The sequence below is a fragment of the Canis lupus genome, chromosome 8 (genome assembly GCF_003254725.2).
Source record: "Canis lupus dingo isolate Sandy chromosome 8, ASM325472v2, whole genome shotgun sequence".
Lineage (NCBI taxonomy): Eukaryota > Metazoa > Chordata > Mammalia > Carnivora > Canidae > Canis > Canis lupus.
The window spans coordinates 3,386,526-3,401,703 of NC_064250.1; the positions used below are offsets into that span (position 1 = coordinate 3,386,526).

General features: G+C 56.1%; 2 protein-coding genes across 5 annotated transcripts in view; both read right to left on the minus strand.

Moving 5' to 3' along the window:
• Nucleotides 1-5,212: 5,212 nt before the first annotated feature.
• CEBPE (CCAAT enhancer binding protein epsilon) lies at nt 5,213-7,525 on the minus strand. 2 transcript variants are annotated; one of them, XM_025443735.3, is made up of 3 exons: nt 7,302-7,525; nt 6,344-6,557; nt 5,213-5,758 (listed from the first exon to the last, which is right to left on the minus strand). In XM_025443735.3, the coding sequence occupies exons 1-3, from the start codon at nt 7,388-7,390 to the stop codon at nt 5,423-5,425; spliced, it is 639 nt and encodes a 212-aa protein (XP_025299520.1). In that variant the 5' UTR covers nt 7,391-7,525; the 3' UTR covers nt 5,213-5,422. The 2 variants fall into 2 exon arrangements, with proteins under 2 accessions (XP_025299520.1, XP_025299519.1); XM_025443734.3 differs by having other exon boundaries at nt 6,344-7,453.
• Nucleotides 7,526-12,267: 4,742 nt separating this feature from the next.
• The window catches only part of SLC7A8 (solute carrier family 7 member 8), a 49,815-nt gene continuing 46,904 nt past the window's right edge, over nt 12,268-15,178 (minus strand). For all 3 annotated transcript variants that reach the window (XM_025442996.3, XM_025442997.3, XM_025442998.3), the window contains 2 exons: nt 14,897-15,074; nt 12,268-14,412 (listed from right to left, as the gene is read on the minus strand). In XM_025442996.3, the coding sequence (XP_025298781.1) occupies nt 14,255-14,412; nt 14,897-15,074 (336 nt within the window). In that variant the 3' untranslated portion in view covers nt 12,268-14,254. The remainder of the gene's footprint in view (nt 14,413-14,896; nt 15,075-15,178) is intronic.

Sequence of the window (15,178 nt, forward strand, 5' to 3'; positions counted from 1 at the left end):
ACAGGGTGCTCTCAAGTCAGAAATCTCAGTCCTGGAGCATCTGGATGGCTCAGTGTTTGAGTGTCTGCCTTTGGCTCAGGTCGTCATCCAGCAGTCCTGGGATCGAGTCCTGCATCAGGCTTCCTGCATGGAGCCTGCTTTTCCCTCTGCCTGTGTCTCTGCCTCTGTGTGTGTGTGTGTGTGTGTGTGTGTGTGTGTGTGTGTCATGAATAAGTAAATAAAATCTTTAAAAAATATTTTAAAAAAGGAACAAAATCTCGGCCCCCGGGGTCTAACACCTTTAAGCCTGCTCCTCAGGCTGCTCAGTGGCTGGCAGTTCCCTCGAGTCCCGGTGAGGTGGAGACAGAGCCATTAGGCAGAAGTGGCACCGCCTGCTGCATCCGGCCTGGGGGTGCATCTATCCTTGCTGCAGTCCCTTCTGTTTTCTTCGAGGACAGGAAATGTCCTTTTCTTTTGGGAGATGGTTCCTCCCTCTCATGCTCTGGATTCCACCATCCGGAGATGTGGCCTCAGTCCCCCTCTGACTTGGTCTCCAGCCCCAGCCTCTGTCAGTGACCAGGAAGGGCCTGCCCGGGGACTTCGTATGTATTTCTGTGCTGGGAACCCACAGAAGTCTGTGCCCAGTGTGACTCCTTACCTCTTAGACATCTGTGTGGCACTTCCTCAAAGACGCCTCATCGGACCTTCACCATTAAGTCAGGTGCCCTGATTATAACATCCGTCCCATGCACCCCTTTACTTTGGCCACATAAGCACAGCCTGTTTGGAATTATCAATTTATTGTGCATGTCTGTCCCTGTCATGGCTCTGTAAGCCCCATGAGGGCAGGGACTGTTCTCCTTGTTCACCCTGTAGCTTCTATAACAAGCAAAGTGTCCAGCCTGGAGTAGGTGTTATAAGTAGTTTTTGAGCAAATGAATATGGGAATGGGTGTGTTGTGGAGACAGGAGGGATGAGCAGGGAGGGAGGGTGGGGATGGGAGGTAGAAAGTGAAAAGAGCTGATGGCTAGTGTGGGGAGAGGGCAGTAATGAGGATGAGGTGTGCAGAGGTGAGGTTAGGGGTGGAGGGGAGAAGCAGGGAGGGGAGGACCAGGCAGAGGCATCTCTGTGCTGGGCCTGAGTGAGGCTGCCAGACCCTGAGTGGCTTCCCAGGAGCTCTGTCTCTTAGCCACGCTGCTTGAGAGGTTTGGAGGCCCAGCCCTGGGGCGGGGCTAGACTTTATCTTGGGGCGCAGCCCTAACCTCAGATGGTGACAGAGTGGGAGCGAGCAGGGGTTTTGCAAACCGTCCCGATTGCAGCAGGCCGGCTGCTCACTCTGGACGGCGGGTGGGGCCTGGGCTTATCTCCCCAGCGCAGCCCTAACCTCAGATGGTGACAAAGCGGGAGCGAGCAGGCGTTTTGCAAACCGTCCCGATTGCAGCAAGGTGGGATGGCCTGGCCAGGGGCAGCAGTGCTAGGTGTGGGGGGCAACAGAGGTTTGGGCAGTTTGGGGCCTTGGAGCAAAGTTTGGCTTGTGGGGTGTCAGAGAGCCGTTCTGTGTGCAGCCTGCCTCTACCTACCTCAGATCTCTGTTTCTATAAACCAAAGGGGAAGGCCGGAGCTCTGTAGGTGGGGCTCTCCCTGGTGGAAAGCCTGCTTTTTCCCAAGTCCTAGGACCCTTCTGCTACTCCAAAAGTCAGAATTGACAGCCAGTTGCAGCCATTTTGCTCTAAAAATGCCCACTCCATCTCCAGCAGGGTAGCTTCAGGGAACTCTTTCCATGCCACTGAAGTTTTTTCTGGGCCCAGGCCTGCTTATAGTGCCCATTCACCGACAGGCCAGTCGGGAGTCCTGTCCAAGTCAGACCATCCCTACTTGGGAAGAGTGCAGGAAAGGAGAAGTGTGTTTGCTGGGGGCCGGCGAAGGGGAGGTGCACAGGCCCTCAGCCAGCCTTGGTTATGGTTGCTTCAGGATCTCCCATACAGCCCCCTGCATCCCATAGCCCCCTCCCTGGCTGGCCCAGGGTAGGGGTGGAGGTGAAGGGGCCCCTTTCCACCCCCACAACCCCAACCGGGATCTTGCAACACCGGGATGGGGGCCCTGGGGGCCCAGGCGTGTGGCAATCCATGGAGGGTGGGGTGGGGAGGTGTGCACCAGCAGGGGAGCAGCTTTCACAAGCAGCCACTGCAGGACTGACCTTGGCTGGCTCACCTTGGGCAGCTTCCTCTCTCTTCCCGGTATCACCAAATAGCCTTCCTTCTCAGAGAGAGAGGCAGAGACACAGGCAGAGGGAGAAGCAGGTCCCTGTGGGGAACCTGATATGGGACTTGATCCTGGGACCCCAGATCTCACTACCTGAGCTGAAGCCCCAATCACTGAGCCACCCAGGTGCTCCCCTGCTTGTTTATTTGGTTTCCCCAAATGAAGTAATTAGTGAATTTTCTGAAGGTGCTTTGTAGAGGCGTGAAGGAAGGGTTTGGGGGAAAGCTGCAAGGAATGATGAAGTAACTGGCTAGCTCCATTACTGCGCCTGAGGCCAGAGGGCAGGGATCTTGTGAGAGGAGGCAGTGGAGGGTGCCCGTCCCTGACAGGAGAGAGCTGGGGGAGAAGCACTCGAGTTGACCCTCCTGCTGCCCTCCAATGTCCTGTCCCTCCTGGAACACAGCAGGATGACCCGGGGTAGAGGGGACCTAGAAGGGCAAAGGAAGACACTCAGTGCATTTGCTTATTGCCTTTATCTTCCTACACATTCAGCCAAGAGCTGGGTCTGTCTAGGTCACCACAGGGTTCTCAGCACCTTTCGAGGGCCCAGCACAGGCAAGATGCTCAGCAAATACTTGTTGAACAAATGACTTTGATCCAAACCAACTGAGGTCAGGTTAAAAGCCTCCTGCAGAAAGTGTGGCTTCTGGCTACCTGTCATCTCCCTGGGACATGATCTGCCAGAGGATCAGGGCATGCTCGCCACTTGTCATCATGCAGGGACCAGGTATGCTCCTTTCTCAGGGTGGGACTGTGATTCTTCACCAACCCTGGTGCCCCAGGCACCTGCCCTGAGGAGCCGCAGGGTGGGTGGGGGGCTGGGAGGAGACCCAGTCCAGAGCTGTGGGAAAGCAGCATGGGGTTGACGCTGAAGCCACCCAGGTCCCATCACCCAGAATCTTGAAAATAAGTCAAGGGGCAGTGGTCTCGAGCTGAGAGGAGGAAATCCGGAGGTTGAGTCACTTATCCTGTTCTGTACAAACCCCCCTTATGCAACCCGATCCCCCGGGCTAGGAAAGGGAGGCGCGGGATTCTCCCGGGCATCCACATAGACAGAGACAAGCACCTCCCCTTACGAACTTGGGAGGCCCCAAGGGTGAGGGAATAGAATTAACCATCCAGTGAGGTTCATATCCATCTACCCAGACCAGATCTGGGGCAGTGGATCCAGGGACAGATGAAGGAGAGGGTGCCTGAGGGACACAGAGGCAAAGGCAAGAAAGGAATTGAGTCCTGAGTGAGGCAGCCACAGTGCACATGGATGCCCGAAGTGTATGAGGTCTCTGTCGCTGGGGATGTGGCGATGGGGCAAGGGTGGGAGACAGAGTGGAGACTGGGAGGACCCTGTCTCTCTCCCTGTCTCAGAAAGCTATTCCTTGAGGGGCGCCTGGGTGGCTCAGTGGTTGAACATCTGCCTTGGGCCCAGGGTGTGATCCTGAGGTCCCCGGATCAAGTCCCACATCGGGCTCCCTGCATGGAGCCTGCTTCTCCCTCTGCCTGTGTCTCTGCCTCTCTCTGTGTTTCTCATGAATAAGTAAATAAAATACTTTTTTTAAAAAGGAAGTTATTCCTTGATATCTAACTCAGGCTTTCTCAGAGGGAGGCCTACAAAATCCTCAGTGGTCAAAGAGAGACTAGCGTGTCCTGTGGCTCACGTCTCCGGCTCTGTCCACCGTCCCTGGTTACTTACTGAATGGGACTGTCAGGCCCGCCCGGTGCTGTGTGCCTCTGTGGGAAGGCTGTGAGCATGGAGTAGAGCCAGGTGCCATGTGCTGATGCAGCAAAGGGACTGAGAAGCTTCAGGAGAACGTCTCTTATCCCCTCTGGCCCTCAGCTGCTTTATCTGTAAGATGCGGCTCACACTATCTTGTTCGTCTGAGGCCAAAGCCCACCAAGATGATCCTCTGAGGTCTCTTCCAGCACTTCTTAAGATCTGTGATTTTTTTGGAGCTATTTGGCTCTGCCTCTAAGCAACCATGTGACTCTGGCTAAGTCCCTTTCTCCCCTTGAGATCTCAGTTTCCTCACCTGCAAAACGAGAAGTTTAGGTGAGATCCTGAGGTCCTTTCCGTGCCAGCAAAACGGAATAATGACGAATATTCATCTTACTATGTGCCAGGCCACGTTTGTGTATGTACATAACCACACTGTGAGGTGGGTCCTGATGCTACCCCCATGGTGCAGACAGGGAAACTGAGGCACAGAGAGAGGTAACTGGTTTGGGTCACACAAATAGTAAAACCTGGTGGGAGATGCAGAAGGAGGCTCTTGGGCTGGAGCTCTATGAAAGAGAAAACACTTAGCATGAGGGGTTTCACTGGCAGAAGTGGACTGTTCTCATTATCAACTTTCTCTTATACAAACAGGTCTCAAGGCCTATCCCACTGGAGTCCTCCCCCAAGCAAGTGCTATGGGGGAACCCCAGCCCCAGTGAATGAGGGACAATGAGGAAGCCACTAGAGGATGTCAGCCTGGTGGCCTCAAGTTGTAGAACTTGAGAGAAGGGGTTGAGTCCCGGATTCAGAACTAGGGGACCATAAGTATGGCAGAACCATCTGGAAGCTGACAGGAGCTTCCAGACCTATATTGCAAGGTGCTGGGGTTCTCAGGCCTAGGCATAAGGGACTGGGTGGTGCTGGGATCTCCCCACAAGCCACAGAACTCTGTCAGGGAAGTATCCAGAGACTGCTCCAGGTCCTGTGGGGTTGCAGGCATGGGGTATCTTCATTATCCGGACGGGTGGAGTGGGTTGGGGTAGGGGCAGGGGGAGAGAGGAGCAGAGTGGCAGACGCTTTGCCCGACCATGCGATGTGCTGGGGCAGTGTGTCTACGTTCTTGGGCATTCATTTAAACGGGCATGAAACCAAGAGGTAGCAGACCCAGCCACGTGCATTCTCCACCCTTGAAGCCCCCATGCCACACACGCACCCCCCTCCCCTGCCACCCCCAGGCCCAGTGTCCAGGCCCATTGCTGAGTCATAGTGCAATTTTATTCAGCTACAGAATCATTATGCTGGCATCTGTCCTCTCCCCGGCCACCCGCTGCCAGTTGTCCATGGTCTCTGTGTTAGGCTTGGCCCGTGAGGGGCTCTAGGGCCTCAGCAGGGCAGGATCCCAGGGTCAGGCTGGGCCAGGGGGGCGGGGTGGGGTGGGGGGCTGGTGTCACAGTCTGCCAGCCGGGCTCAGTTGCAGGCCCCCACACCCTTGATGAGGTTGGCAGCCTCGGGGATCTGGCGGAAGAGGTTTCGGAGGGTGTCCAGCTCCTGGGTCAGCTGCTCCACACGACTGCGGAGGCGCTCATTCTCCGCCATGTACTCCAGCACCTTCTGCTGTGTCTCCAGGATGCGCCTCTTGGCCTTGTCCCGGCTCTTGCGCACGGCGATGTTATTTCTCTCCCGCCGCAGCCGGTATTCCAGGCTGTCCTTGTTCACCGCCTTCTTGCCTTTGTGTGAGGGGCCAGCCGGGGATGGTGCCTTGAGGAGGGGGCTGCAGGGGGGTGCGGCGGCGGCCACAGGGGCCTGGAGGGGAAGGCACAAAGGGACCGCAGGTGAGAGCTGGCCAGGCAGCGGAGTGGAGGCCGGGCGGGAATCCCAGCAGCCCGAGCACACTTGGGCATCGAAGAGATATGGGATCCAGAGCCAGCTGTTGGCTCTCAGGGAATGCCCAGCCGCGTGTAGAGGGTCCCCCTCTCTGACCAAAACTCCCCTTCATGTTCCCACATGGTCTGAGAACCACTTTCCTTCAATCTATCTTGAGTCCCTAGTCCTACAATCTGCAGGCATTTCCTCTTCTAGAAGCAGGTGGCAGAGAGACGGGAGGAAGGGGCTTGATGGGCAGCAGAGAAGCTGGTGGGACCTGAGGTCAGGGCAGGTCGGCTGGCCACAGGGCCTGCAGGACACTCCGGGATTCAGCCACGCGCTGGGGTTCATTTCAGGAGGAGAGTGCCTTCACAGGGAGGCGCAGAGGGTTTGGGGGTGGGTTGGTCTCACAGAGCAACATCACACAGGGACCTGTTAGCATCGGTGGGAGCGCAGGGTCCCCCACCAGCACTGGGCCTCCCTCCAGCCTCCGGGGGGCGGGGACGAGATTTGACCTGCTCTTACCTTGAGGACGCGCAGGGGCTGGCTGGGTGCTGCCAGGGCTGGGGGCAGGTGCATGGCCGTCTGCCCACAGTGTGCCACTTGGTACTGCAGAGGATTGTAGCCACCACGGCTGGCCCCTCGGCTGCCCTCTGGCCCCCGGGGCTCCTCCTTCACGGCCACAGCCCTGGGGTCGTAGCTCCCTGGGCTGCTGTAGATGCCAGGCCCCAGCGCCTTCCTGTCAGGGCCGAAGGTATGTGGGGGGTAGGCGAAGGGCCGAGGGTCAGGCGGCAGGTAGTGGGGGAAGGCAGGGGTTCCGGGTCCCTTAAGGCCTCGGGCCTCAGGTGCCGGCTTCACCGCGAAGAGGTCAGAGAGGAGCTGCTCCTCCCCAGACTCAATGTAGGCAGAGAGGTCGATGGAGGCCTCATGCTCACACATGTCCCCCAGCTCCCCAGGCCCCGCTCGGCCCCCTGAGAACTCGAGTGGCTGCTGGCCAGCCCGGGGCTCACACTCATAGTAGGTCCCGTGGGACATGGCCGGCCCGCCCCCTCTGCTCCCCGCCCCTGCCGCCCTGCTCTTGGGGCACCCTCTGGGATGCTCTGTCTGCCCTCTCCCTAACTCCCCCTGCCCTAGATCTGCCCTAGATCTGCCCTCTCCTCTGTCACCCACTCCTGCGTGGCCTCTCTTCTCCCTCCTCTGCTGTTTGCTTTTCCTTCCTCTGTAGTCAATGTCTCTTTTCTCTTCCCTTTTTTTCCCCTCTCTCTCTCTGGGGTGACTCAGGGAGGGGCAGGGTGCACCCCGGAGGGAGGGATGCGGGGGCTTAGAGAAATGGGGCCCCTGGCCTATGTAGCCTTTGGGAGAGCTCTTTGGTCGGGGTCCAAGCCAGGGCTCTGAGATGCCTGGGAGCCGATGCTTCTGGGGATGCCTCCCTCCACCCCCTCTTGAGTCCAGGGGATTCCAGAGTCCTCGCTGAGGGCAACACCTCTCTCTGAATGTCCTTCTCCCTCCGACTTCCGAAAAGTTCTGTGCAGAATGAGGTGCCAAGTCAGAATGAACAGAGAAAACCTTCATCCAGTGCCGACCCCCAGCCTGAGTTGAACTCCTCCCTCGGCACGCCTCCCTCTCGGTTCCCCCAAGGCTGAGCTCCACCTACCCCGGGGGGGGCAGTCAGTTCCTTCTGTAGCCCCACCCCCAGGGCATTCTTTTGGGTGCAGGCCAGAGGGCGCTGTTGGAGGGGGTTCTAGTGATAGGTTCTGGGACCAAGCCCTACGTGGGGCCCTGTGGTGCAAAGCACGCTTGTTTGCTGCGTTTTCGTGCAGGGTCTGCCAAACCCAAACCGTCTTGTGCTCTAGCCCTGGGTGGCCCTCGAAGCCTGGCGCTGTTGCTGATTGCCAAGGCTTGGCTGAGGCACCTGCTCAGGACTCGGCCCCGCGCCCCAGGCCAGGCCGGCTGCGGCCCTAGGAGCGGACAGCTGCACCCCTCTGGTGGCTCCCGCGGCCTCTCGTCCAACTGCTCTGCGCGGCCAGAGCCTCAGGCTGGCACCTGCCCCTGCGCTGGCTGGTCCCGGGGCTCTGCCTTGTTTCCTGTGCCTCAGGCTGCAGGGCTCCAGCGCTCACTGCAGCTCGGTTTGCTGTCTTTCCTTCTGCATGGCCGTTCTCTGACCTCGATGCGTGTCTCTCAGGCCCACTTCCTCTTGTGAGGCTTGAGAAGCCTTCTGTTTTGTCATCGTCTCTTCCTGGGACTGTTTCAGGGTCTCCAGGAGAAGCCTGTGCTCCACGCCTCTGATCTCATGCTCAGCCCCTTCTCAGACCTTCCCTTTTCTTTCTCCTCTGGGAACTGCCCACTATCTCCTGTTAGAGGCGCTGCTCTGGCTCTGTTTTTACTTGTAGACCGTCACCTACAAAAGGGACGATAGGTCCGGAAAAGCAAAGGACACAGAAACGAGCTGCTGGCTCTTTTATCACGAGCAAATGCTGTGAGTAGCCGGTGGAGGCCAGGAGGTTTAATAAGTAGGGTTCACCAAGGCCCAGGCCACAGTGGCGATATGTGTGGCGTTGGACGCTAAAATAAAGTCTGCAGATGTAAACTGCCCTCACCTTGGGCCAGTTACCCCTCTAGTTAGCTTCTCCCTCCCTCCTCACCACCCCAGCTACCCCAGGAGCCTTCTGTGCACAACTGGAGATGCTCTCTCCCAAAGCCCTGACCTGACATGGGGAGACCTGTGTGCATCCTGGAGACACATCTCAGGGCCCGGATGAGGAGGTTTCTGTCTCATCTCCGTTTCAAAGGACCTTGCGTCAAACGGGTACCAGAGCTGAACGACTTCGGTTTGGCAGGAGTGCCTCCGGTGACCTCCAGGCGGCAGTATGGGTCCAGAATTCGGGACTTGAGGGGCTGCTGCGGTCTGGCAGCAGGTGGGCGGCAGGGGGCAGCCTTCCACAGCCCCGGCGAGGGCAGGCCCCTGCTGGGCCTCCAGGAGGAGGAAGGGGAATCCTGGCGGGGTGGGGGCTTGCAGTGCAGTTACTCGGGGTGTGGGCGAGCTGAGAAGACAGGCCAGGGCCCTGTCTCAACGCAGAGAAATTCTAGCCCTCTCCGATTCTGAAGGAATGATGATGGTTAAGGCCTGGCATTTTCTGGGGTTATGCTTTTTTGGTCATTGAAGCATTCACTTTTCCATGCTGACCGTTTCTCTGTGAGTTATAACAGTAGGAAGACCGAGGGCATTTTATCTTCGCCTTATAAAAGAGGGGAAACAAGGCCGAGAGGCTGAACCCCAGGCCCAAGGTCATACAAGGACGCAGCACTGATGTGGAGTGGGGGTGACGACAGGGCAGAGGGCTAATGAAACCCCCAGGCAAGAAGGGACAGGGAAAGGGGGAGCTGTGTGTGACTCACAGAGCCCTGTTTGCCCTCAGTCAGCTGCCGGGGGTGCGGGTGGTGGGGAGACTGCGTCAGTAGCCCGCGGACTGGGTACTGGGCGCTGGGCACTGGAGGAAGCAGGGAAGTGTGCAAACAGAGCCGCAGGAAATGAGAAAGGCTGGGGAGATAAAGGATCTCGGGGCCCTCACCTCCCAGGCTGGTGGCTGACTGACGTTGCTGGAGAACTGACATCATGTTTCCCAGTAACCGAGGGGTTTGGAGGGGGCAGGCGGCCTTCTGGATGTCTGGGCGGGGGAGGTGGGGGACTGGACAGGAACAGGGTTGGGAGGGCAGTGCCAGACAAGAGCTGGGGGTTGGGGGGGTTCTTGGGTTCTGTGGAGTTGCTCAGGAGTGGAAAGCAGCCCTTCCTGGTCAGCGGGGTCATTTTCTCCTTGCTGCTTTGGTTGCTGTTTTCCTTAATGGAAACAATGCATGTGTATTACCTTAGTGACTCTAACTCAGTTTAAAGGTCACCCTCTTCACCAGGTCCTTCCAGCAAGGAGGCAGCCAAGCGTGGTGGTGGTGGTGGTGGTGGTGGTGGTGTGTCACAGAGACCTGGGCCTAAATCCTGCCTCTGTCACTTCTCAGTTTGCTGACCCCGGGCAAGTTACTTATCTTACTTGTAAAATGGCAGTAGTAATATCTACTTTGTTGGATTGTTTAATTAAATTTTAGGGGGGAATGCCTGGGTGGCTCAGTGGTTGAGGGTCTGCCTTCAGCTCAGGTCATGATGGAGGGGTCCTGGGATGGAGTCCCGCATCAGGCCTGCTTCTCCCTCTGCCTGTGTCTCTTCCTCCCTCTGTGTGTCTCTCATGAATAAATAAATAAAATCTTTTAAAGAACCAAAAACTTTTCTTTAAGATTGTATTTATTTGTGTGTGTGTGTGTGAGAGAGAGAGAGAGCACAAGCAGAGTTAGGGGCAGAGGGAGAAGCAGACACCCTGGGGAGCAGGGAGCCCCCTGTGGAGGCTCTGGGATCATGACCCAGGCCAAGGCAGATGCTCAACCAGCCAAGCCATTCAGGCTCCCCTTTAATTAAACTTTGAATGAGAAAATGCATAGAGAGCAACTGGTCTCAGTGAGTGCTCAGTCTTTTTCTGCCCTTCCTCTGACCACCCCCTGTGGTTTTTCTGGGTGTTTTAAACAGACACACTATCTGTAGCCTCACCTGGGCATTTTTGGGCACATAGGTACCAGGCCCTGGGCAGGCACTGGGGACCTGGAAGATTCAGCTCCTGCCTGCAACAGCTCCCGCGGAGCCGGCAGTCAGCAGGGCCCTAAAGTGCACACGTATGTGCCAGGCACGTCCTTGCCTTCTTTTCCTTGTGGGCTCCTCGAGGGTAAGGTCAGATGCATTTTTTGGACCCCTTCAGCTGTAGTGACCATATTGCCCAAATTAAAATTAAGGGAAGGTGGATTGCCAAGTATGAGTATTTTTATGGAGACCATGGAACAAAGTATTTGGCGTCTGTGCTGACTTGGAAAACTCAGGGATAATTTGCTATTCTCATGGCACATAGCAAACTCCTTGGACACAACGGTCATCAGGTGTGTTGTGTGACTAACAAATGAAAGCTTAGGGAACCACAATTTCAGTGACCTCCAAATTTCCTAAGGTCTGAGCATCTGAATTCCTATCATTAAAGTGGCTGACAGGGTTAAGACAGGGTAAAAAATAAATGCACATTGTCCTGGGAGAGACCCACATTTGCCCATTGACCAGGTTAAAAAGATCAGCACGTGTCACTTTATGGGGGAGTGGGGAGCTCCTGCTGGTGGTGGCGGATAGGAGGAACAAGTGTCTCCACAGTGTGAGAAGGCACTGGAGAGGGCAATGGGGCAACATGGAGAATATGCTGGCAGCCCATGGAAAGGAAAAGTGTGTGTAGTGGGGAAGAGGGGGTTCAAAAGGGTGGATTTGAGACCTGGAGAACAGCCTCTTGCATAAGACTAGCCTCTGCTTGGTTTTGATTAGGTTCAATCCTCCCCCCCCCTTTTCTTTTTTAAGAAAGTGCTAAATAGGTTAAGTGACTTGCCCAAGGACACACAGCTGTTTAGTGGCTGCTGACCTGGAAATTAGAGCCAAGCCTCTGTGCCCCTGTGACTGGCACGCCTCCGGCCTCTAGAAGAATGCCAGCCACAGATGAGGAGTGTTGGGGCTGGCCCGGGACTGGGAGTGGAGGCGTCTTGTCTGCCTGTGTCCTCACGTATCCCAGATGGTGGAGGATGATGTCATAACAAACACCCCCCCACCCCATGTCTGTCAGAAGTGCTGTCTCTGGAGTACTGCCACCCCAGGTCAGGCAACAGGGAGAGCTGCCCACAAAGGAGGCACTCCAAGCAAGGACTGGGTCTAATCCCATCAACTTCCTCCAGCAATTAACCCTAAATCACCAGCAGATGTGTCCCTACTGTACCTGTTCCTTTGTCCTCACTCAACAGCCTTCCTAGTCCTTGACTAGACACGTTTCTCTCATTCGATTCCATGCAGCTGAGGGGACTCCGCCTCACCTCCTAATCCCTCCTGTCAAACCCCTTGGGTCTGGCTGGGTGCTTTCCTAAGTCCCCCTGGCATCTCTCCACAGGCTCAGCCTGTCCCTTCCTTTCCTACTTGGTGCCAGCTGCCCCAGGGCCAGAAGTCTTTGCCGAGCAGTTCTGGAGCCACTCTGCCTCTGCCTCCCCCCACTCAGCTCGGTGCTGTCCTCCACCTTCCCACCTGTGCAGTAACGCGGTTCTTCTCCCTAGCTAGTTTCCAGGCTCTCAATGCAGTGCACAGAGCAGGAACTTACTTAACACTTTGTGACTTCACTGAAGAAATGAGAGGTAGTTAAAAAACAAAAACCAACTCCTCCCCCCAAAACCTGAGAGATAGATGTTTGAATGTGCTGGCACCGGGTCCCTGGGACAGAGCAAGGGCTTTTGGGAATGTCATCCTGGAAGGAACCTGGCAACCAGAGACCTCCTGATGAAGATAGGAAATGCCTGGGGACTCTGTCTCAGAAGACCATTGAATTGTCACCACCACCACCTTCATTTCCATTTAAAATTTTATTACATCAAAAGAAAAAAAAAAAAAAACAAACCCTCCACAAAACAAACTCTAACTCTGAACCAACTCAACAATGGAAGATTATTCTCCAGGTATAACTAATGCCTTCCCCATCCCAAACAACCTTACATTAAAAAATCCAAAAGAAATAAAAATGCCAGCTTCAAAAATATTTATCCAAAAAGTAAGGCATTCACTTTATGAAACAAACAGACAAATAAACCCCAACAATTGAAGGAGGGATGGAGGTTGGAGGAATGAGAAGAGGGAACAAGAGGATGGTCCCCTGACCCGCCAGGGGCCAGCCCCAGCCCACCTGGGGTCCACTCAGAAGGGACCAGAACTCAAACTAAACCTGACATCTCACCAACCTTGTGGGGGTAGGGGTGTCAGGCAGGTGAGGAGGGAAGCTGGGAGAGCCAAGCAAGCCAGGAGGATTCCCCACATATTCTAGTCTAAGCAGATAGTACGCGGAGGTAGGGAAGGGGGGACTCCTGCTTAGCACAGCAGGTATGGCAGGGAGGCTGCAAGGCCCAGGGTAAACACGGTGGCCTTCCTCTGGAGGGCAGGGAAAGGCACCCTCTGCCCACAGGACGGCCAGAAGTCCATATACCAAAGAGAACGTGTCTCCAAGATGGGTACCTTCAGCCACTGCCCTTTCATCCTGCGTGGGAGGCTGTCTGAAGACAGGGGGGCAGCGGTGGGACCAGAAAGGGGGGTGTTGGGGTTGGGGGAGGAAGAAGGAACTGGCCTTCAGAAGACACTCCCTCCCCAGTCTCCGAGGTTAGGGGATGGGCACTTCTGGGAGGTGGGTGAGAAAGCACCCTCCATTCCAGGAAGGTTTTTCATACCAAGTCTGTCCTGAGGGCTAGAAATCAGGGAGTATTTTTAGGTCCAGTTCTTGGATGGGAGGCGATTTAAGGCTGATTTGGCTTGGCTTTCGGGCCTGAAGGGCTGAGGGAGCCCTCACACCGGTTGGTCCCACAGCCAAGCCGGAGAGGAGGGTGAGGGCATGATGGGGGTGCTGGCAGTGCTGGCTCCATGGGGGTATGTTGGGGGTGTAGCTGCAGGGGTAATGGAGTGACCGCTCCTCGGTGGAGCAGGGAGGGAGGAGGAGCTGAGCAGCTTTGCCATTAGGAGAGAAACGTCCACTACATTGAAAATAAGAAGACTTTCTGGCTTCAAGAAGCTTTGGCACCGAGTGGGGGTCAGGATGCAGGAGAGAGGGGCAGGGCTGGGTTTCTGCAATCTGAGCCTTTCCCAATCTGTTCCACAGGCCTGGCTTGGGGCTAGGAGGAGGGGGCAGTTCTCCTGCTCATTGGTCCATAGCTCAGTAGGGAGGTGGTGTCCTGACAGGAACCTTGCTCTGGACAGGGAGCCCAAGCTGGGGTGGGGGTATGTTACCATGAGGAGGGGGAGAGGAGAGGGTGAGAGGGAAGTATCGCTCTGATTTCTTGGGTCCCTAGTGAAGGGAGGGTGATATAGCTCTCTCCAGCTGACCTTTAATGACGACAGATTTGCTTGAGTCTGTCCCTCCCCAACTGATTCACTGTTGTTCTGTTCCAGTTCTCTGAGCAGAGGCCTCTGTTGGGCTCAGGAATGGGGTGGGGGGAAGGCAGTATTGAACTGGGCTCCCAAGGATGCAAGTGGAGGAGTGCGGAAGGCCCTGTAGGGTACCCCCAGCAGCTCCACACTTCTCCCACTGCTTAGAGCAGCCCTAGTGAGGGTGTTGGATACAGGCCCTGGTGCTGAGAGGCTGGTTCTTTGGGTACAAATGTCAATGTTTTTGTTTATAGTTTCTTATCACACACACCCAGGTCCTGCCCCTGCTTGACAGAAGCAGAGGTGTGTGTGTGTGTGTGTGTGTGTGTGTGTGTGTGTGTGTGTGTGCTGGGGGGACCTAGGCAGGAAAGGAGGGGAAGAGGGAGTGTAGGAGGGAGGAGCCAGCTGAGAGGGGATGGCAGTCCTCAGGGCTGGGGCTGCTCCTTGTCCTTGGAGGCAGTGGGTTGGTAGATGGGCTGCCGCTGCTCCTCTGTGTCCTCATTCGTTTCCTCTGTCCTCGAGCCCGCATCCATCTCGGGGTACACAGCCACACACATCTTCTGGCTCACCAGGGTTAGCGACTCTATGGGAGGTTACCCAACAGGTCAGTGCTGAGAATCCCACCGACCCGGCCAAGCAGACCTCAAGGCCTCACTCTGCTCCCCTATGCCAGGTGCTGCCTCAGTAGGGCTCCCAGTGTCCTCAGGAGACTCCTATTCCAGGAGACAGTCACCTTGTCTCCTCCTGGGTCTCCAGGCAGCCAGCAGACTGCCCTAGTCTCCCACCTTCCCTAAGCCTGGGCACCACCAGTTCGAGGCTCCCCACTGGCCTCTACTCAGAACAGCTCCTGCAGAATGGCTGTCAGGTTGCCTATGCCTCCAAGACTAGGGTCTGTGTGCAAACACCAGCAGTTCTCCTCTCCTCAGAAGTCTCTTGGGAAGGCACCCACCCTTTCCTGCTTCATCTTCTTCTCCAGAGCTCTGTGCACTAAGCCTAAGCCTCCTAGACCAAGAGACCTAACCCAGATGAGGAGATCTTCTAGCTACCCGGCGCCTTTAACAACTCACCAATGAAGTTATTGAAACACTTGGGCTTGTGTTGCCAGTAAACACCCAGGAAATAGACAGGCACTCCCGTCAGCATGATGGCCAGGCCAGTGCCACACACCACGGGCTCCGACCACAGGCTAAAGATCAGCAGGAAGGCCCAGAACAGCAAGTAGATGATGGGGAACAGCAGGTTGATCTGTGGAGCAGACGTGCTATTAGCTATGTGGACTCTGTGGCTCGCCAGAATCAGGGCATCCTCCTTCTTTTCAATCCACAGGGAAGTACCTTTGAGGGCAAAGG

Bases quoted from the DNA above. Each gene is read 5' to 3' on its own strand.
- CEBPE (XM_025443734.3), bottom strand. From the start codon at position 7,390: ATGAAGGTTTTCTCTGTTCATTCTGACTTGGCACCTCATTCTGCACAG. The intron at 5,759-6,343 runs GTAAGAGCAGGT...CTTCCCCTCCAG, and splicing joins AGCCCCTGCGCGTCCTCAAG to GCCCCTGTGGCCGCCGCCGC.